The sequence below is a fragment of the Chelonia mydas genome, chromosome 11 (assembly GCF_015237465.2).
Source record: "Chelonia mydas isolate rCheMyd1 chromosome 11, rCheMyd1.pri.v2, whole genome shotgun sequence".
NCBI classification, from domain to species: domain Eukaryota; kingdom Metazoa; phylum Chordata; order Testudines; family Cheloniidae; genus Chelonia; species Chelonia mydas.
In genome coordinates, this window is record NC_051251.2 from 56737598 (window position 1) to 56761065 (window position 23468).

The 23468-nt window shown below is 40.7% G+C and overlaps 1 protein-coding gene and 1 long non-coding RNA gene across 2 annotated transcripts in view; one reads left to right on the top strand and one right to left on the bottom strand.

Moving 5' to 3' along the window:
* Window positions 1–5369, bottom strand: part of LOC122462404 — a 43542-nt gene extending 38173 nt beyond the window's left edge. Inside the window, exon 1 of the long non-coding RNA XR_006284931.1 lies at window positions 5145–5369. This is a non-coding gene — a long non-coding RNA (uncharacterized LOC122462404). The remainder of the gene's footprint in view (window positions 1–5144) is intronic.
* The window catches only part of PLCL1 (phospholipase C like 1 (inactive)), a 306728-nt gene extending 285290 nt beyond the window's left edge, over window positions 1–21438 (top strand). Inside the window, exon 6 of the mRNA XM_007071869.4 lies at window positions 9121–21438. Coding sequence (XP_007071931.2) covers window positions 9121–9303 — 183 coding nt within the window. The 3' untranslated portion in view covers window positions 9304–21438. The remainder of the gene's footprint in view (window positions 1–9120) is intronic.
* Window positions 21439–23468: the final 2030 nt, after the last annotated feature.

A 23468-nucleotide genomic window follows, 5' to 3' on the forward strand; every position in this document is an offset into this window, starting at 1 on the left:
TAGAAATGGGCCCAAACTGAAACCATTTATTTTAGCGTCTTCGTCCTACCACTCTCTCAAATTCTGGAATTTGGATATAATAGACCTTGGATCTGACCCTCACCTGATTTAGTTTGACTTTACAAAAGGCCAAGGTTTTATAAAACGGAAACCCACAATTTTGCCCATCTCTAGTTATTACTAGTGTCTTTCTAGTCTGGCTAATACCCTACTTAAAGCCTTTTATATAATGACATTGAAACTGAGTAACATATAAAGCTATGTAAAATGATCTCTCTGCATTTTAAATAGTATTCGTCCATCATAGTAAAGGCTCAAGCTATTAGTTTGACATACTGTGCTGTTTGTACAGTAGTATTAATTCATGTTAGAATTCCATAGTTAGTTGTAGTTAGGCATATGAAACATCACATTTAATATTCTGTAACTTTTATTCCTAGAAGAAAAATTCAAGTCTTGATTAAACTTCCTACTAAAATGTTTGATTAATCACTTTTAGCTTTACTTAGTATCCTACCAAATGTTGAATTTAACCTTTTCCCACTTATTATATTTATTTTCAGAGAGGCTGCTGATATCAATAACAGAAGGGAGACAGATAGATGCCAAAAATGGACAAATAGAATTTCTCTTTGTCTGAGAGAGAGAATGATTCCTTTGTTTGTGAGAGTGAAGAGGATTGTTCTGTGCACTGAGCTTATGACAATGACTTTGATTTTATAAAGGTCACCTCAGTTTAATTATATTTTTAAAATTTACTCCAGATTCTTTCCAGTATTTAGTTTGCTAAGGTGTTGACACAATTTTGCTGACATTTTTCATAAGTGGATTATGCTCACAGTCAGTTTTTTAAAGCAAACAGATGGCTTCTCAAACAGAGCATGCCCACAGAAATTTTTTGGTGGTATCTTTAGAATTATAACAGCACTGTCACAAGGGATAAGTTTGTTACTAATTGGCTTGTGACAGATGATTCAAAATCATTTTTGCTTCCTCAGCTTGCTCAAATGAACCAGCTGTTTAAAAAAAATTCCAAGGAAACTCAGACATAGATCAGTCAGTACACAAATGAATACAATATTTTGGTAGGTACATTTCTATTTCTAGAAGGAAAGTAAAATTAGATTCTCCCCAGAATCTCAAAAACATTTTATGGAAGTAAATTTTAGCTCTTGGATCCAAAAGAAATTTTAAAGCATTGCCAAGATAAACTTGTAAACCGTAACCAATTGTAATGGTCTGATTATTTAAATATTTAATAGATCAATGAACTATCGTCTTTAGCATTAAAACATCAAACGTGAAATAGCTGCACTTCCTAGGGTCACAGATACAAATCTTGACAGGGTTCACTCAGCCTGCCGTCCTTCCAAGATAGATAAATTAAATACCAAGTAGGATTCCATGAGTGGGTCTTTCACAGGAGACTCGAATGAAGGCCTGATTTACAGTGAGACGTGAAAGGATTTCCATGCCCACCTTTTGCCAGAAAAGGAAGAAATCAAAAAGACAGCACAGACCATCCGTTTAAGCTTTGCTTTTAATATCTACTGAATTTCATCTCTCCTGTGTTGCTCCTGCTTGATGGGAAATATTCACCCCCACTCATAGCATGTGTGAATTGTTATGACTACCCACATGGAACTGTGTGTAATATGGGTTCGTAAGACTAAACAGCTAAAATTGTCTTCACAAACACACAGGTTAGAAGGACTTCAGGAGCTCCCTGGGTACCATACCATTATTAATTATTATTATTATTATTATTTCACATTTATATTCTGGTAACACCCAGAGGCCAGTCAGGAGTGGGGCTTCATTGTGACAGGTGCTGTACAAACACATGGGAAGACACAGCCCCAGCTTCAGGATATTATTCTATATGGTATTTCCATTCTTTGATGTGGTTAACATAATGCCAGCTTTAGACTCATACATTTTAAAGCTAGAAGGGCTATTATGATGATGTAGTCTGACCTCCTGCCTACCATAGGCCATAGAATTTCAGAGCCTTTAGTCTTATGCAGATGCAACAAATTAACACCAAGTCCTAGGTGGGGCCTGTGCTCCACCCAGTGTGGTCTCCCTGGCAGTCAAGTTCATGGGAAAGATGCCAACTTAGCTGTGGCCTCAGGGCCATAACGGGAAGGGGGCAGGAGACTAGACAGCCAGGGACACTGTTTAAAAGCAGGCTGGGCTGTTCAGGTCAAAGCCACCTTGCTGGGCTGATAACTCCAGTCAGGCTGGAAATTCCCTTTCTCTTGAAATGGATGATGGCGTGTTGCACAATAGGAAATGAAGGATGATGGTCCATCTCTGGGCCAGCATTCCCAAGCTACCCTGCTACACCATTGCATGTAAGAGATCTTCCCTCTCATAACTAAAGGTGTTTTTTCAGTTAAGAGTGGGGCCTGGATCTCTTCCCAAACAAGAAGTTTATTTTATTCTGCATTCACCTTGCAAATTAATGTTGACATTTACTCAGATCATTTGTTTCAGAGTAGCAGCCATGTTAGTCTGTATCCGCAAAAAGAAAAGGAGGACTTGTGGCACCTTAGAGACTAACAAATTTATTTGAGCATAAGCTTTCGTGAGCTATAGCTCACTTCATCGGATGCATGTAGTGGAAAATACAGTGGGGAGATTTTATATACACAGAGAACATGAAACAATGGGTGTTACCATACACACTGTAAGGAGAGCGATCCGCTAAGGTGAGCTATTACCAGCAGAAGGGGGGGAACCTTTTGTAGTGATAATCAAGGTGGGCCATTTCCAGCAGTTGACAAGAAAGTGTGAGGAACAGTAGGAGGGCGGGGGGAGAATAAACATGGGGAAATAGTTTTACTTGGTGTAATGACACATCCACTTCCAGTCTTTATTCAAGCCTAATGTAATGGTGTCCAGTTTGCAAATTAATTCCAATTCAGCATTCTCTCGTTGGAGTCTGTTTCTGAAGTTTTTTTGTTGAAGAATTGCAACTTTTAGGTCTGTAATCGAGTGACCAGAGAGATTGAAGTGTTCTCCGACTGGTTTTTGAATGTTATAATTCTTGACATCTGATTTGTGTCCATTTATTCTTTTACGTAAAGACTGTCCGGTTTGGCCAATATATATGGCAGAGGGGCATTGCTGGCACATGATGGCATATATCACATTGGTAGATGTGCAGGTGAATGAGCCTCTGATAGTGTGGCTGATGTGATTAGGCCCTATGATGGTGTCCCCTGAATAGATATGTGGACACAGTTGGCAACGGGCTTTGTTGCAAGGATAGGTTCCTGGGTTAGTGTTTTTGTTGTGTGGTGTGTGGATGCTGGTGAGTATTTGCTGCAGGTTGGGGGACTATCTTTAAGCAAAGACTGGCCTGTCTCCCAAGATCTGTGAGAGTTATGGGTTGTCCTTCAGGATAGGTTGTAAATCCTTGATGATGCGCTAGAAAGGTTTTAGTTGGGGCCTGAAGGTGATGGCTAGTGGCGTTCTGTTATTTTCTTTGTTGGGCCTGTCCTGTAGTAGGTAACTTGTGGGTACTCTTCTGGCTCTGTCAATCTGTTTCTTCAGTTCAGCAGGTGGGTCATGTAGTTGTAAGAATGCTTGACAGAGATCTTGTAGGTGTTTGTCTCTGTTTGAGGGGTTGGAGCAAATGCGGTTGTATCGTAGAGCTTGGCTGTAGACAATGGATCGTGTGGTGTGGTCTGGATGAAAGCTGGAGGCATGTCGGTAAGTATAGCGGTCAGTAGGTTTCTGGCATAGGGTGGTGTTTATGTGACCATTGCTTGTCAAGGTCTGTAGTGTCAAGGAAGTAGATCTCTTGTGTGGACTGGTCCAGGCTGAGGTTGATGGTGGGATGAAAATTGTTGACTCCATGTACTGTTGAACAGTTTCATTTAATGTTAGCTATATATTTGCTTGTCTTATTTGCATGCACCATTGTAAGTAGAGAGCTATTCCTGTGGAGCTCAGAAGATCCACAGTAGTGATTAGAACTGCATGAGTTTGGACTCCAAGAGTCAGGCCATGGATTTGGGTCAATGTTTCCTGTGGATTCCAACCCCTGACGTCTTGGTTGGGACCCACTGCTTTTCCACACCACTCCCTTGCCAGTCAAATCTTTGGGAAATGTTGCCCTATATGTCTTTTAAGCAGATATTAGACATAAGCACCTATGTAATTTCATCAGAGCACATATTAGGAAAGCTAAGACTGACTTATTTTTTGTGAGTATGTAGTAATCCTGGTAATAGGGAAAGGTTTGTCATATATTGAAAAAAGTATTATGGAAAACTTGCTCTTTTCGGGACATATGCTTATGAGTCTGCCAGGGGAATAGGACCTGGACCACTGAAATCAATGGCAAAACTCCCATTGGGTGCAAACAGCACAAATTTAACTTACTGCATGGGAATTATTTAATTTAACAAAACTCTTCCTAGAGTTAAACAATTAGCAGCTTGGGATCCCCTCCTTTTCTCAGAAAGAAGCCTCAGATCATATGTTGTATAAAAATGTAGCCTAAACGTGGTAAAAGCCAAATCACTAAATTAATTTTGGACTAGAGTTTTATAGCTTTTTTGTATATACACACACAATTATACTGGATACAAATCAAATCATAATCTTCAAGGCACTGCCTGGCTGTGTTTAAAATTGAGGTCTTTCTTATTGGCAAATTGTAATAGTCAAATACAAACATCGTAAAAAATGGTAAGGGTGAAGCACTAATACATATTCAAAACTGTTACATCAGGAATTGTAGTCTTAGTACATAGCAGTGACATCAGGCAGACTAACACCATTATGGCTGAATCTGTAACAACAGATTACTGATAATGCCAAGTATCAGCCTTAGATGGGGCTGTATTGTGGGGGCATGGAAGATTGTAGAGCCTAGATGTTTCATCCCATTCAAAACAAACTATTTCAAATTACATTCATGATATCAACTTTGGCATAATTGTTAGGTACCAAGAAATCATTACATTAGGTCTCAGATGCTGCCACTAGTCCATCTCTCTAGGTACTTACCAGGATAGGGACCACTCACTGTAGTAACTTAGTGCTCTGTAAATAACAATGACTTTAGCCCCACAGCACTCCCTTTCACAGATATGGTAACTGAGGCACAAACAGATGAAGTGACTTACCGCCAAGTCATGCAGAATGTCTGGGGCAGTGTCGTGGACTTAACCCTGATCTCTTGAATCCCAATCAAGATCAGGGCCTTTAATCACAAGATCAACCTTCATCCTAAAAGCATAATCACTCCTCTCTAAAATGTATGTGGTGCAGATTTTATTTACTGACTTCTTTAAACCTTTGCTGCTCACCAGACTCCAGTCTTCTAAGTCTATCTACCTGCATATTCCTATAACTGTCAGATTGAGCTTTCTCTCTCTTTATAGTTTAGTGCTTCATGAGGAATAGCACACAGCTACTCTTAGTGGGGCTTTTTATTAAATCTGATTCTTAACATCTGTTTAGTGTTGTTCATCAGAACAAGTCCATGTCATCAGGAAATGAAGCAATCAGGCTCTCGTGCACTGGGCTAAGATGACATCTCCAACTGCCATTGTTTCCCAAACATTGTTTACCAGTGCTGAACTCTGCCAGCTACCATTGTTTCTTGCTTTTGTTTACCAGGGTTGAAACAATACAGTGTGCAAAGTTATGTACCATGCTGCAATGGAAGGTCACCACTGTGGGCTAAATCCTGCCTGCTTCAGTGCTGGAGAATGGGAGAAGCAGAGCAATGTTAGCTGTGCAGTGCTTCCCGTTATTATGATGTATAATCACTCTCATGACAGCCTTTTACTTACCCATATCTATCTAGTGCCTTTAGAATACCACAGGGGATGCTGGGGTCATCACCCTTTGAAGATATGCAGGATCCTGACCATGGGTTCCAGCCCATTACATATGATTTGTTCTATAAGAACTCACACAACATATATGGCATACAAGAGACTAGATTAGATTGCCTAGATGTAGAGATGGTGTTATTGTCAGTAAGGGCCAGATCTCTAAAAGGTGTTTAGGCACTTAAGGGTGCAGATAGCTAGTGAGATTTTCAAAGGTGCCTAGAAATCTAAATCCTATTGATTTCAAGGGGAGTTAGGCGCTTTTGAAAATCCCAGTAGGCACCTATTTGCGTATTTAGGTATCTAACTGCCTTTAAAAATCTGGCCCTAAATCTTCATTAAAATATCTCCTGCCCTGAGATTCTGTGTTACGTGCATGCTAATGGGCAAGATGTGAAGCACATTGTTTAGGGCTCACTTATACATGTCCCTGAAAAGTGTTAAGGGAGCTTCCTTTTTACTGTGCAGGATTCTCTGGTGACTCTGCCCAGCTTTTAAACATGTCACCCAATTCTTGTTCCTGTTGTCCAGTAACTAATGTATTATGACTAAATTCTTGGCTCCACATACAAAATGGCATAACTAGCTTTTCATGGGCACACAGCAGTGCAGGAAAAGCATCATCAATGTACGCTGGTGTCCATGTGACCCATACAGATCTCCATGCTAATTACTCCTAACCGTAATAATCTGCATTGGAAAGGCTGTATATGATTGGATCTGGTTCAAATTGCACACACACTGAAACTCATGAGGTGAAATCCTGATCCCATTGAAGTCAATGGCAAAAATTCTCATTAACTTCAGTGTGACTCCAATTTCACCCATAGGACTACAATCTTTAGCCCCCATCCCAGAGAAATCATCCATAGTTCTATCTGTGGAGGACAAGCATCTCTGTCTCTTGAGAGATGCCAGAATTACAGTGGAAAATGATATGACCCTTTATGTGGGTGATGGAAAATTGGAAGCTTGAAGTACCATTATGCCCCAGTCTAGGACATGTTCGTAAATTTATCCTGCAGATTTCAGTTTTTCCTTATATTTTAAAGGAACTTCCTCTTGCAGTCTGGCATAACTTCTGTTTAATTGTTTTAGAAAATTGTAACTAGTAAAATGGATTTACAAGAAAAGCAAGTGGAAATCTTTTCATTTTGAATGCAAGTATAAACAACTGTATGCAATGATGTACCTAAAGCTGCACTTGGTTTCATGTTGACATTAAGAAGATCAGCTCAAGCTCTTGACAACCCTTCATTTTAATATCTAGCAGAATCTCCTGCTTTTATTTATTTATTTGGTAACACTCATTCTTGTCACTTCATGCAATTTAAAATATCAATATTCATTTCAGAACTTCTAAACATTAGCATGTTAATGGAACTTCCATATAACACCCCCACTCCCTTTTGGACAAAACTGTTTGAAGGAGGCCAGGATATTATAAGTGTGTGTGTGTGTCATACACTGTGTAGCTCTGACTGTGTTAAGCACACTTTTTTGGTATCATAATTCTCCTTGTTCTCAAATTAAAAACAGCTATCTAGTTGTAATTATGTATTTATAAACTTTCAAAGGGGGATATATATTTTCCAAATTTTATGGGTATCCACACACTGCATTTGTAGCAAGCAAACAATTAATACAAAATATAGACACACAGGTGTTCTTGCTGGTAGATGACTTTTATTTTTAATGTGCACAGGGGGGCAATTGTAAGTCTGCTAAGCAGTCAAAAGATGTCAGTCTGGTAGCATGATTGTTATTGTTTTTTATTAATGCGTCGTATAGACCAAAGAGTAAACTCATTTTATATTTTGGTAACTTCTCTAACTCTCGTTTCTCAGTGGCCTCTCTATGTTGTAGTGTAGATAACATAAGTGCATTTATTTTTATTTGAAATCTCCAAAAATGTTAATTGTTCATCATTGTGTCTGTGACAAAGAATGAGACGCACAGTTTATTATATTTGAAGATCGGTATTTTCTCTGACGTTTAAAAACTGGATTGAGTTTCACCTTTGAAGTGTTTTGACATGGTATAAGAGAAGCTTTTTGTGCATCAAATCCTGGGTTCATGTTAGTCTGCTGGAAGGTCACAGATGAAATGGGTTGAATGGATTCAGCATGGTGCATAGAAATGTTTGCACATCTCGTAAACACACCTCTGTCAACGAGAGGCTTAGGACTGGATAGCCAGCCATGACTAAGGGGTGTTAACAGGGCTATGTGAGAAGGCTTTCATTAGTACTAAAATTCCCCCCAATTTACCCCACCTATAAGATTTGGGATGATTAAACATTTTCATTTGTTTCAAAGAGTGGAGTAATGGAGCCACTGGCAGTAGCAGTGTGGTGGTGGTTTTGTAGAATCACTATTCCAGCACATACATTGGTGACGTATCTGAAGAGAACAATTTTCTGTTGATTCAGTTAGGGTTGTCACTGGCCTGGGTATAAACAGGCAGGCCTACTATAATGTATTGACTTCTCATCTATTTGAGAGAACTCCTAGCTCATTATTATTAAATCAAGTTTTTTTCCCCCTTAATATGGAGAAGGGTCTTTCCACTGATGCTTCTGCCTTGAGATCAGCTTAACAAACTGCCTCTGTGGTTTGATGGGGCCCTTGGGTTCTGCACTCCCAAAGGCTTCGCCTTAATACGCTGCCCCTTCAGCCAGTCCACAGAACAATGAACTAGCTAGAAAAAGGCATAAATGACTATAAAATCCCTCTACTGACAATCAGTATTTTTCATTGTTGTATGCGGTGTTGTTGTAACCATGTTGGACCTATGATATTAGGGAGACAAGGTCACTGAGGTAATATCTTTTATGGGACCACCCTCTGTTGCCAGACCTGAAGAAAGAGCTTCGTGTAAGCTCAAAAGCTTGTCTCTTTCACCAACAGAATGTAGATATTACCTTGCTTCCCTTGTCTCTCAAATTAATAGTTTATAAGACATTGAATCTGCAGGCCCAGCTCACCAAACTCACTGCTATGACTGCTTCTGCTGCCTTTTATGTTGGCTAAAGGTACGGTGCATTTAAAAAGCTTCCAGATGATTTCACTCCCTTCTGTCTGTGCTTAAATTAATAGTAGGCCCCACTGTGGAACTGAAACAAAGCTGGATGAATTTGAACCGTGTTCCGCCATAAAAAATAATTTTAACGAGGACATGAGAACAGCAGCTCCACTTTAAGTTCTTAACAATCTACATTATTCATGCCTTTTTTTCTTTGTGTATTTCTATATACTCTTAGGGACAAGGAGATCTGCTGAAGAATGCCAAGAATGAAGCCATAGAAAATATGAAGCAGATCCAGCTGGCCTGCTTGTCATGTGGACTGAGCAAAACTGGAAGTGGAAATGTGGATGCAAAATCAAAACGATGCCTTGAGGCAATAGAGGAGAAGGATACTGGGGATGAGAATGGCAGGCTGTGAGAGAAGGCAGAGCTGTCATATTTGTCATATATTTCAATAACTTTAAACTATTTTTTTAAAGCATTTAAATTTCACACAGGAATGCCTTCTTGCAGGGTGTTGAAAGTATTAAAATCCTCACAATGTCAGTATTTTAATGCAGTTAATTTATCTAAGTTAAACTCTTTAGTAGTGAAATTTCTAATAAATCTGAGGAGTGGGTGAGGAGTGTGAATGAGAGAGAGAACATATGTGTGGAATCCTAGAAAAGCCCGTTTAAGAGTTGCTTTATCCATTTACTAATTTATTCTTTTGTCATCTTTGAACACACATGTTAATTCTGAAGATCAAAACAAATAGACTACTTATTGTATCAATTTTGTGCTTCGTTTGACTTTCCTGCCTTTGTCATTTAATTTACAACTTTTAATATATTCTGTTTAAATTAAACAAAACAGATTTCACTGACAAATAACCATTTGTTGTAAGGGTGAAATTAATGGATTGCTACAAATCCTCAACATCATTTTTAATGATCAATTAAAAATAAGTAAATGAAATATTAAACAGAATTTCTAGATAGTTCCTGATTGGATTTCAGATGGACATTTCATAGAATTTTAGCTAGTCTTTGAAATACATGTATCTGAAATATATTCAGATAATACATAGTAATGTAAGAAATAGCTAACTTCTTTCATTCAAGAAGGTCAGTGCAACATTTTAGCTCTGCAGAACAGCTGCGATCTTTGCAGAAATGCATTTAACGTGTGTAATAATAAACACAGCTTCTGCCCTCTAGTTATGAAGTGAGAATTGTGAGTATTCATCAATGATAAAATAACATGACAGTGATCTTCAATAATTCTGAAATATTCATGAATGCCAATATTTGAAGGAAGGTTATAGACTTCACAAACTGTGAGCTTTATATGAAATTTAGAGAATGGGTTAATTTTTTCTTGCCTTACTCATACCAGTGATCCCACTTAAGTCCAGTGAGTAAGGTAAGCAGGATCTGGCCACAGTGTGTCAGTTTTAAGAAGTGTTCTGTGCTAGAGATTTGAAGTAAGACTGCAGAATTGCTGAAGATATAGCATAGAGAAATGGCTTGAAAATACAGGGTAGCAGCATTCTTGTGCAGCAATTATAAATGTCATGAGACAACAAATCGCTATGGTAGTTTTGAGAATTAACACCATTATGCTACTGTACTGTCATTTAATGTACACAGAAGAGATGCAGGACAACAAATGAATCCTTATCCTGTCATCCTTAATAGGGTCCCGCTCATGTATTCTCATGGTGTTCATTTCAGTCTTGTGCTTAAGTGTAGTATTTGTGTTGCCTCTAACAGAACTCAGTGTTCTATGGTTATAAAAGACTATATTTATTTAAAGCATTGCTTTTATTTTGAAAAGCTACTTTTTAAATTAATTTGATTAACAAATGTGCTAATTTTCTGAACTTAACAAAAGGTAAATTATTGAAAGTTTGGCCGTCTGAAAATCTTATATAGCTACTGTATTAAGTTATTTTTGACTTCTTAATAACACTATAATGTTCATGTTGCGCATTACTGAGAGAGTAAAGCTATGAAACAACTTTAACCCATGTTTTTAAAGTGATTTTACACAAAAGGCAAACACTGAAAAGTGATTAAGAGCATGTGTTAGAATTTGGGTGAGTTGTCCATGATAAGGTTCTGTACTGTCTTGAAGCCCATTATTTAAAGCATTATAACTTAGTTGCCTGAAATTTGATTATATACAGTAAGAACCAGATATCTTCCCTTCCTCCCCCCCCACACACTATGTTAACCAGTCATTTAGGTCTTTGATTTGTGTGTGTGTGTGTGCATATATATTTGTATTACAGTTTCCTTGTGTGACTTCAGGTGGGGGTTTCTTTTGGGTGCCAGTCAAGGAATAAATAACCCTGCCCAAATTAATGTTATAAGCATGCATGGACAAATTCTTCCTTTAGATTCTGTTCTATCAATTTCAACAGGAGTTATGTATATGGCAAACAGAACTTGGCGCTCAGACGTTAGTGTCAAATGGAACAAAAATTGTTAAGCTAACTTTATGCCAGTTATTAACACAATTTATTTTAGGCATGATCTGTGTAAAGGGAAGGGTTTCTTTGGAAGAGAACTCTGTTACCTGTGCTATTTTCGTTTAAAATGAAAACAGCCTTAATTTTTTTCACTTTGAAAGTCAATTTGAAATCCCTTCAAGTACTGAAGTTTTTCCTCGCTCTCTGGTTTTATAAATTGCATGGGTGGTAAAATATAGACAAGAGCTTGATTTACAAGTTGAAGCTGGCAAAAGCAGTTACTATGCAACAATAGTCCAATGGAGAAGGGACAGAAGATCGGTGGAAAGGCCTCTAATCACATGTACATCCATCTTTCATAACAGGTTTAGTGCGCATAAATTGTATTGGAAATTAAAGGACAAATCTTAAACCCAGCTCAAGTCGCCAGGCTGGGTCCTGGACAGTGGGTGCTGGGAAAGAGAAATCCTCCTACCTCTTTAGGATGTAGAACAGTTGTGGAGTTTCCTCACATGGCTGGAGTAGCCTCCATACTCCCTCTCCCATAGGTATAGGACCAAGAGATTAATCCCCAGGCCCTTCCCTCATCTGCTTCTGCTCATTAATTCATCCTCTTAAAAGCTTATGTGCCACGCAGCATAATAAAAACTCTTCCTTGGAAAAAGGGATGTGGAGGGATCATGCCCAGCCTAACCAGCAGCAATACACATGAGACAAGCTTTCTGAAGAAGAGCTCCGTGTAAGCTCAAAAGCTTGTCTCTTTCACCAACAGAAGTTGGTCCAATAAAAGATATGACCGCACCCGCCTTGTCTCTCTAATATACTAAGGACAGTAATGTCTCAATATGTGCAATTAGTTCTGGCTATTGTGTAAAACCAAAGTCTATAGTTCATCCAAAACTGTTGGTGGATGCACATTTGCTAGTGCATTCTGGCGCTGAGCTTGCAGTCTCTCTCTCTCGCTCCCTCTTTTTTTAATCAAAATAATTTTTTACCAAATTTTCACACACCTGTTCCCTACTCCTGGGCTCAGACAATGGAAATTAACATGTGCCCTCATCACATGGGATCAGGTTAACATTAATGTAAGGCTTACATGGCCCTGTTACCTTTTTCTATATTATTTGCCCACGGTTTTTATGTTATTTTAAATAATCGTACAGCTTCCAAATACAAATGCATCTCAGGCCAAATGTCAGGTCCCTGCATGTCCCTCCTTTTTTAGTCTCATTTCCCTAAATATAGTAATCAGATAACTGCATGCACAGAGAGAGCTTGCCTGTATAATAACCCATCTCTTCATTCTATCCCTTCAGACTAAAACATTAGGTCATAACCTCCTTGGAATCAGTCCCATTCCCAGAGCAATAGACAATGTCATCACTAAAGACACTGAAAGCTAAAATGTTTTATAAAAGAAGCTGAAGGCAGAGTTTATGGAGAAAAGCTCTCTTCTTCACCAGTACTTATTTAGATATGGTGATGGTACCATATCTTACTGTTTCAGACATGTACAATAGACCTACCACAAGATGTCACAACAGTAATTAACTTGTCACTACTATATCTCAGTCTTATTTCTTGTAAAATTAGGTATATAGGAGGAAAGAATAATATTAAAGAATGAAAACTTGTCTAGGTACTTGGGCACTAAAGATGGTATAATCACTTCATGCACCAGACTTTCACTTCTGGAGATCTTGCTTTTTATCTCTTAGGAGAAATGAGAAATAAATGTGAAAGGGAAAAATATTACTAATGGAATGACTGTGATTATATCTCCTAACCAATCTGCAGCTAGTCAAAATTCTCTGTTTAGGAGGAGCCTGACTGGAAAAGCAGGTGAGTGTGAGCAGTCAGAATAGAAATCCGTTGAAGAGTTATGTGGGGAAATTGTACAGTCCATCAGCCGGACTCATAATTTTGAGAAACTATGAAGGTGAAGTTCTACACTGGAAAGAGACTATAGCACCTTGTGACTGAACAGCTCTGCTCTCTGTCGTTATTCAGCATCATATCTGCCAACTTGACTGACTAAAATAACATTTCACTACCTAGTTTAGCCCAACAGAGACAAAATAGCTATGCGGGAGTGAGCTGGATTTTTTCTGGCTTATGGATCTTTAATAAAATTGTTAATTAAACTCCAACTGCAGGGCAAAATACTGCCTACAGTTAGACTGTTCAACCCCATTGAAAACAATTAATTTGGCCGGCAGAATTTTTATTGCTGGTGAGTTACGAGATGAAGACTACAGCCAGACACTGCAGGGCTGACAGAGCCCTGGAACAAAACCCATCTTTTCACTTGTGAACTAAGCAAATTGAAAGTTGAAGTCCTTGAGATACAATAACTCCTCTGGGATTGAACCTGGGTAAATTAGAAGCACACTTTGGACTCAGTTTATTGAGTGAAGGAAATAATCATTTTAAATAGAGCTGTGTAAATAATTCATAAGAAATGTGGACAAATTTCAGTTTTTTGTGACTTGTCAAAACACAGACCATTATTTTCTCCCTTTTGTTACTTGGAATTCTCTCCCTAATAATTTCTGATCTGTATCCTGTTCACAAGCAGTTAGATGAGAGTAGTCAATGTTCAATAGGCAAGTTTAATTGGAGGTGAAGATGACACAGTAGATTTATCTTTCCTGATTGGATGAGTGTAACTCTTAGCATGAGGTTTCTGGTGTGTACACTTGTGGTTAGAAATATGAAGTTCACAGTTCACTGCCATATTTCTTTAAAATGTTCTTTGGCAAAAATTTCTACTAGAATATTTAAAGAAAGCTCATATAAAATAGTGCACCTGTCATCAAAGAAGCTAAAGATTATTCAGAGACATTTATTTTAGGTATCTCTCTTAGGTACATATATTGCCTCCATTGCCATAGTATCTTACCGTCTTTAATGTATTCTCACAACATCCCTGTGAGGTACAGAAGTGCTATTAAGCCCATTTACAGATGGGAAACTGAGGCACAGAGAGACTAAATGCCTTGCCCATGGTCAAACAGGAAGTCTGTGATGGCGCAAGGAGTTGATACTGGGTGCCCAGGCTAGCACCTTAAACACTGGGCTATGCTTCCTCAGCCATCTGACTCTCCATTTTAAAACACAAAAAATACATGTACAAGAGTTGCAACCGGGTAGTGGGGTGGGGGCAAGAAGAGATTGGAATAGATGGGAAAAGAAGGGAGAGATCTGGGCCATGGCTCCTTTAAAGGAGTTATGGGAAGATGTAGAAAAATAAGGAAAAATTGGTCAAAAGATGAATCACCAAGATATAAAAGCATGAGACTTCATCAGCACTATTCTTACCCATGTCGTTCTCGTTTCAGTGAGAAGATGTATCAGGAAGTGTGCTATTTGTCCATCTCTTTCTGTACAAGTCACTGCTCACAAGTTAGTTTGTACTCTATTGTGTGCAGCATGTTTCAGTGTGGAAGGGAGCTGAATTTGAGGGTGAAAAATCTAGTCAAAGTGTTCCTATTGTGGAAGAGAGACGGAGGGAAGGAATGGTGAAAAAAGATGATTAAAGTGGTAGAGAGATTGTGACTGAGAGGCTTGGGATAAATAGGACACAATGACTAATGACCAGGTCATCCTAGGTCTCTTCAAATCTCCCCCAAGTCCAGGATGCTCAGGAATAGCTTTGAGATGATAAGATTTTCACAGGTTACAGCTTCCCCCTAAACTAGTGTGAGTCTGAGTACACACAGTGGGAAAAGCATCTGATGCTGATGTATAGTAACAAAACAAAGCTGTGGCCATAAAAGCAAATCAATAAAAAAGGGAGGCAAAAGCAGGTGAAGAAGTTAATTGCTGGATGTGAGCTAAATAATGTCCCTTCCAGAAGGTTTGTTCACTGACGTCAATGGGTGTCCAAGTATAGCAGGATTTAGCCTTTAGGAAATAAATCCAGATTATGACCTTGATGGGTTCCCCCCACAGGGGGCCACCTGAAACTGGAGTACCACTGAGCCCCCCTGACCCACCAGCCTGGGCTTCCCCTCACACTGTGCTGCTGTGAGAAGTTGCAAAGCCCTCCAAGCTTGCCCTTTCACCAGCATTCATGCAGGTAGGGACACACCCAGCTGCAGTTACATGCAGGCTCTCTAACCACCAGCATCTCAGCCTAGGACCCCAGAGCAGTACTGTCCAGCCCTGGTCAAATCTGGCCAGTATATTGGTTTGACACCCGGTCCACCTCTCCCTCAATGTGAAGAGGACCATGCACACTTGTGGTAACCAAGATAAGATTTTCCCCAGGCACCTTAGTCAAACATACACTGGTTTGGATTAAAATATAAACTTATTTTATTAACTTCAAAAGGCTATATTTTAAGTAATTATAAGTAATAGCAAACAGATCAAAGCAGATTACCTATAAACAAAACTGCAAACTGAGCCTAACATACTAGATAGGTAGGATATGAATTAGCAAATTCTCACCCTGAGTGATAACAGACTGGCAGATTCTTAAGGCACAAGCTGCCTTGGCTTTGCAGCTTGCATTTCCCAGGTTTTCATACTCAGTCTAGAAATCCCTTTAGCCTGGGACCATCATTTCCCACAGTTCAGTCTTTGTTCCTCAGGTGTTTCCAGGTGTGTGGTGTTGTAGGGAGAGTGAGGTCCCATCAGGATGTCATTTTCCCCCTTTTATATCTTCTTCCCACTTCCTGGAAAGCTTTTTTGCTGTGACCTGGGTCAAACAGTTCCCATGGTGTAGGACTATCTCCGAGAGGTTTCTATTGTACACAGTTCCTAGGGTAACCCTGGTGCTTGTGTGCTTTTCCTCAATCAGCTATTCACATTGTTTGGCCTTTTTACTGTTGTACCTGAAAGGCTGCTTGTGGGTGTTTTCAACCCCACAACATGTTTCAGTAGCACATACTTAGCCAAACTTCATCACTTCACATACAACAGTAGCACATACCAGCCAACCAGATATTAATGTTGAACAGATCAAGACTTTTAGAATGACACCTTACAAGACATACTTTGTACAAAACATATTCTAATTACATGACAGTGGTAAATATTGGCGTGCCAGGGTGTCACAATGACCATTCTCTTCATACGTGCTGGTGTTTTATTGTGCGTGCGCCTTCGGAATACAGACACTTGAATCCAACTGAAAGACCTGAATTAAAGCTGCCTAACAAGTAGTGTCTCTTAATTTGTCATCTATTACAACACCTCACATGTTTTAGGTTTCCCTGGATATCTTGCATTATACCTGAGTGTAAACAGATTTTATTTGGGTTGGTAAAAGTGCTGTTGTTTGGTACTTCTTGGATGAGTTCTCACTGTTTCTGCAGGGAGGCCTGATAGCAGCAGTGGGCCACCTCGTGGTTGAGAAATTATTCATCAGAGTACTTTGGTTTGGGGTTTTTCCTGTGTACCAGTATCTGGAATTTTCATTATTCTCTCCGAGCTAATCCCCAGTACGGCAGCAGAGTGAAACAGGCACTGTGCTCAGGATTATGTGAGCTGAATCCTGTCCAGCTCTCCCTGTGCCATTGTTCTGTGGAGAGCCAGCTCTTGTATTCTGTTAACCATGGTGAGATTTACCCGAAGGTCTTTTCCCTGGCTGGACCAGCGAAGAACACTGTCTAAAAGCAACATGGCTGCTGATGGAGGAGACCAGGGGTATGTCTACACTTCAAACGGAGGTGTAATTTCTAGCTTGGGTAGACATACCTGTATTAGTTCCCACTGAACAAGAGTGCTAAACATAGCAGTGTAGCCACAGCAGGGTGGGTGGTGGGACAGGCTGGCGGCCCTGCGCTTGCCCCTTCTGAGACACTCAGAGTAGCTAGCCCCTCCTGTCACTAGTACTGCCACGCTGCATTCTATTTTTAGCATGGTAGCTTGATCAGAGCTACCACAGGTATGTTTCCTTCAGCTGCAAATCACACCTCAGCTCTAAGTGTAGACACAGCGTGTGTGTGTTGGGGAGTCTTTCTAGGCTGAAGGGCTGAGCAAGAGCAGTGGGGAAGGAGGAGTGGGAATGCAAGTGCTTGTTAACTTATATGGACTCTCACCTTTCCCAGCCCAGCAGCTCAGCAGTTGTTTAGTGTCCCACTCCGGCCAAAGTTTCACAGTAGCTTTCTTGAAGTTCCTTGTCACCTCTTGAATTATATGGCAACAAGGGCAAAGCAGACTGGACCGGGGATGACCAGCTTCTCAGGGTTTATGAAGAAGGGGTTGCTAAAAGCAAAGACAATGAGGTAGGGCTTTGAGGTTGCAGCTTTTCCCCTTGTCTTTCTTCTCTGCAATCTATTGTTTGGGTCCCTTAATATCACAGTGAGTATGGGAACCCTAAGGTACCAGAATGCCACTGGGTCATTGGCAGGGCTGACAAAGTGAATGATATAATGGGAAGGATAGTTGTGAGGTCACCCCATAATGTTTCCTACAACCACCAAATCCAATATGTGGAAACATATCTCCAAAGTGGATTGGGGAATATAGCTGAAGTCACATGGGTGGAAGGATTTCAGGATCAGAAGTGGGTGCACACCACAAGATGCTTTTCAGGAACAGTCATTTGAATTTTTAAACTAATTTGCTTAGATTCAGATTTTGTTTTTTGCATCTGATTTTCACAAGATGTCTAGTGAGTCAGTTTCCAGACAGGAATATTTGCTTTTTAAACTAATATTGCAGGATATGTGTGGAGCTGAGCATAAAATTCATAATCATGAGTATTTGCACCAGAAACCTGAATTTGTTTCATGCTATCAGCTGAGGAACTGAAAATGCCTTATGAACTGTATGCCCAACCAAACAGCTCAGATTAAAAATCATGAATTTCAAATACTCAGCAAACAGTTTGTGAGCAATAAATAGGCTGAAATTTGTGCACCAATAACTTCATGGGACAATTTCAAACAAATTTGTGAAAATCATTCTCTGTCCAGACAATTCACATACAGAGTAAAGAGCTCTATTTGACAGATAAATTGTTTGCTAAGAACAGTTAGCTGTCCTTTGAACACCAAAAGGAAAATTAATTATTATAAAGCCAAGTTTGAATTATTAGTAGTGCTGGAAGATATTCCCCTGTTAAATTTTTCACAGGGTGCCCATTAATTTACTAAGACACAACAAAATCAGACTGTGGTAGCAGACAGGATCCTTGGGATTAAGAATTAGTGATTCAAATTCAGAAAAATGCACTGGGGAAAGGATGGTATATGAGGACATATTATATACCAGGGAAAGTGTGTGTGACTTGAGATACTCTGTACAGGTTAAAGTCCTGATCAGGAAGAAGCATCCCTGAGATACAACATGCTACGGAACATGTAAGGATCTAACTGAACACCAAATGGAGGAAATGGTGTCACCAGATATAGCATCAGGGAAGGTTGGATTGACAATGAACTGGTAAAAGATGGGGTTTGCATATATTCCCATTGTAAAGAGCACGTCAGCAAAAGTTTGAGTGGGTCTCCTAGGAAGTTAAGAACAATTCTTTGTGCTTGGCATTCATGGTCATACTTTCAGTTCTCAGTGTCTTTCTGGAGTGATTTTCCAGTGAAATTGGATATCTTGTAGACAGACTGTGGACCAGTGCTTAATTTGTAATGAAAGAGGTGTCAGGGCTCAAGCAATTTTTTTTACTTTCCTAACTGATGCAGCAAGCCCAGAGGTGCCAGGACTATAAATTGCCAAGTCCGGAGGTGCTGGGGCTATGAACTGCCAAGTCCAGAGGTGCTGGCGCTATGAACTGCCAAGCCTAGAGGTGCCAGGACTCAGCCCTGGCAAGCCCTGGCACAAACTAAGCACTGCTGTGGACCAACTGGAAAAGGAAGAGATATGTGCAAAAGCATTGTGCTAACTGAATGCTGACCATTTAGACATACTTCAAAGGGAGAGGGTAAAAACACAGCAGTACTGGGATCTTGGCCAGTCTGAGGGTCAGATCCTTAGCTGGTGCAAATGAGCCCAGTTCTATTGAAGGTGGCAATGGAGCCATGCTGATTTGCTCCAGCTGAGGATGTGGCTCGGAGCGTGTAAGAAGCTTGTCACTTGGCTAGAGGCAGCAGGTCAGAATCCTGCTCAGGGCAATGTTGTTAGAATGGCTGGTAGTAGAAGCAGATTGATGTTGAGACACATTAACTAATCATCTGCTTCAAGTCTGGCATTTGTAGTCCCAAAATTGCTGTTAGTTAAATGATACAATATCCTATTAAGAGCAACATAGATACTTACACTTAAGATGCATCTAGATGTTCTCTTTCTAAGACAGCTGATGATCATGTTTGCACAAAGTATTAGTCCTCAAAATCAACCTGATTGACCCTCTGTGGTTAAGTCCCTAATTGAGTGTAATCAAGATTTTAGAACATTGAATATACTAGGTCGAGAATTAATTTTCAGGTGGCAGCAGAAGATGTAGCTAAATAAGATACTTGAGATATATAGTATTTGGATGAGATTCGAAAGAGAAAAAATGGTACTATTCCTGCTTGTTCGGAGGTGCACATGGAGAAAATTAGGGGTTATAAATGAAGTATTTGTATGCCTGCTCAGAGGGGCCCTGGTGGACCAGCTACACTTAGTACAATTAGAAACTAGATAAAAATTATGTTCAGGCAGCTGAAGCTGAAGCTTATTTGTGCTGCACACTGATGGAGAGGGTGTCTGCAGGAAGAGCAGTAGGGGTTTCATATCTTCTAGTCATAACAGTAGCATGCAGTAGCCAAGAGAGGTGATGGTGGTACCCTATAAACAAAATGAACTCTGACTTCGTAACAGCCACAGCAACCATGATCAGCTGGTGCTCCCCATATGTGAAAACTGAAGAATCAGTGATTGCAAGAGAGTCAGAGAAACAATTTACCGTGGTGTGTACTGACGTTGGTAAATCCGTTTCTGATTGATTGTGTTGTTCCCTTGCCCCAGTCTTAGAGTCTCGGGTGTGCTGGTTCTCGATGACATTCAGGACCTGCTGGGCCTCACAAGACCTAGACATGATTTCACATTCTGGGAAGATCCATTCCTGACACAGATTTTGGAAACCACCAAAGACAGAATTTCCCTCAAATAATGTATCCCTAATACGTACCTCATGCCAGAAAGTCTAACCAATTGGTCTAGAGTTAGCATAATGTAGTGCAGTCATAGGGAATGTGAGTTTGGATGCTGCTGAGGCCCCAGGATTTGCAGAATCTGGCAGTGCTATGGTGACGTTTCACACAGTGGGGGTAGGAAGGGGCCACAGACTTGAGGAGCAGCATCTATGGCTTTTAGATGGAGCCTGGTGTTGTGTCCCAGATTACTGAGAACTCCCTGAATCGAAGCACTGAGACTCAGTGAAGAGGCACGTAACTTTCACCTTTGACGCTCATGTCGGCACTATGCAGTTACATGCACAGTACTGACTAATACGCAGCAACGTTCTCTATGAGGGTGTGAGTTCTAATGTGCACAAATGTGTTGCACATTAATTGGTCCATGTAGACCCGGCTGATGCATGCTGAGGTTCCCTAATGGGCTTTAATGTAGCGCTGTTTAAAGCGCCCTAGGGAGCCATGGTGTACCATGTGACTGGCATCCGAGTGCTTCCTGTCCCCGGGGGGCAATTGGACTGAAGGATTTGCACAGTGGTCTTGCCCCACCGCTTGCCCATTCCCAATGCCCTGACAATGGGGCTGCAGAGGGAGGCCCCGTGGAACTGGGCCACCTGCTGTGTGTGGACTTCCGAGCTGGGGGTAATTTCCCCTGCATGTGCACACCTCCTCGCACTAGTGCATGTATAAAGAGTAGTGTAGCCATGCTAGCCCTGGTAGTGACAGTGGAGGCTTGGCTGAGCCACGCTGAGTACAAACCTGCCTGAAACCAGTGGGTACATAGTCTGCATGTCTCAGCCCTGCTTCTGCCACCCACGCCCGTCCTACCATGATACTTGTTCCAGTTCAATGAGCACTAGTGTGAGTGTGTGCGCGAGAGCTGGGGAATCCCATCCCATCTTCATAGTACAGACAGGGCCTAAGACTAAAAACTTCGATAGGGCTCCCATACGTCTGGGTTTTCCCGGACATTTCCTCCTCTTTGATCCTCTGGCTGGGCAGATTTTTCAAATAAAAGGAAATGTCCAGGGATTTTGCGGCGCAGACATTGCACCTCAGAAATTGCATCCCAGTTGGTCCCTCCACTGCAGCTGTAGCTGCCAGATCCTGCCCACCCGGGCCCTGGTTCCCAGCCCTGGGGAGGGGGAGAGGCCTGAAGGGAGGCACTGACTGGCGGCTAGCGCTGCGTCCTGGGCTGCCCTGCTACCATGACAGGAAGCAACACTGTCTCCCACCTCAAGAGTGAGGCTGCAGGTACCCCTTCCACCGCCCTCCAAACACCCCCTCCCATCCCAGTACACACACACCCCTCCAGCACCCCCCAGGTACCCCTCCCAGTATATCCCCCCCAGCACCCCCAAATATCTCCTCCAGTACTGCCCAACTGCATCTCCTCCTCCAACTCCCCTTCTATCCCCCTCCGACAGTGTCCTCTCTTTGGGAACCTGAAAGATGGTAACCAGATTTTTTTCTAGTATCCTATTTCCAGGACAGGTTTGATTTTCTAGATTTCTTATCCCAATGAAATCCAGATGTGTGCTCTAATACATCATCACAATAACAGGTGAGGGAAAGTAATGGAAATTCTTCTGAATACAAGTCCTTTTAGACCTATAGCCGATTGAAATAGGCTCCTAGAAGAATTCTAATGAATTCGCTCCTCTTCAAAGAGAATAACAGCAGTATTGGTACCTCTATGAATACTTCGGAGAAACTTAAAATAACTAGTGTATAGTAGCTTCTTAAAGTGGTAAAGCCAGATCCTCAGCTGGTATAAACAGGATTAACTCCACTGATTTCATTTACACCCGGTAAAGATCTGACTCATCTGCTTCTTTGTATGGCTCATGTAGATCTGCATCTACATCTGACCCATGATGTCAATACACGTAAGCAAAAAATGTGACCTAAAGTTCCTTGATAATTGGCCTATATTTAATGAAGTTCCCCATTTGAGGAATGCCACCATATGTTTATTTTACGAACTGATCTTTTGTTGGATGCATACATTTAAGAAAACCAGCAAAATTAAACCCCACGACTCATTGCAAATTGCATGGTGACTGTGTTACTTGCTTTATTTATTTTGAAATTCCAGGTGTGGCAATGATTGGCAATGATTGGCTTGAATTCCTACATGTAAGCCTGCTGCTATGCGCTGAGTTTGGGCCAGTGTCTTAAAATAGCTGATAAGTTACGGAGCGTTGTTAAGCTATATTCTTATTTTATGAAGCATACCGTAATTACCCATGTAGTAAGATCATTGCATGATACGCTCCAGAAAGCAGCTCTATACCTTTGTCAAGCTGCCAGAGGATTTCAGTAGATAACCCCCTCAATTTGCACTAATAGCAGTGGGAGATGTCGGGGCTCAGCATCTCACATATGGTGCTTGCCTTCCAGAATTGGAACCTACTTTGCAACAACCAGTTGCAATTGCCTGGTTGTAAAGGTGATAAAAATGTACGTGCTTTGTTTTCGTAGGGGTGTGCATTTAATCTCAGGCATTGTTCAACGCTATTTCATTTTGACTTGCAAATAAGTATTTGATGTTGGCTAAGACTAACCATCAGGCATACCTCAGCTCATGTAAACAAGAGTTTATTCTGTGCTTCTGAAAAGTCCGCTTCTTGAATTAGGATTCAAGAGGAGCAAGAAGAGTCTATTTTTGGCTACCATTAATACTGCAACGTGGGGTAGATCTTGCCTCTCCTCCACAGCCATGGATGACTCCAGCTATAGTGGAGCTGGCCTGTTTCTTGTGTGTGGGGAGAGTGGGGAAGTTGTGCAAATAATAAGGCAGGTTATTCATATATCTGGTGTTTGCAATGCCTACTTCAGAGGCTCTTCCATGGAGAGTCCTGTGCATCCATGTTTGGTGCGTGGGTCAGGAGAGTGGGTCTGGCTGAAAATTTTCAGTTGAAAAATGGGGGTTTTTTTGTAATGAAAAAAATCATGGAGAACTTCTGTTTCTTTTGAATTTTCCCTGTTCTTCACTATTCCTGATTATCACATGGCTGATGCTTCCTGCTTGGTCCTTTT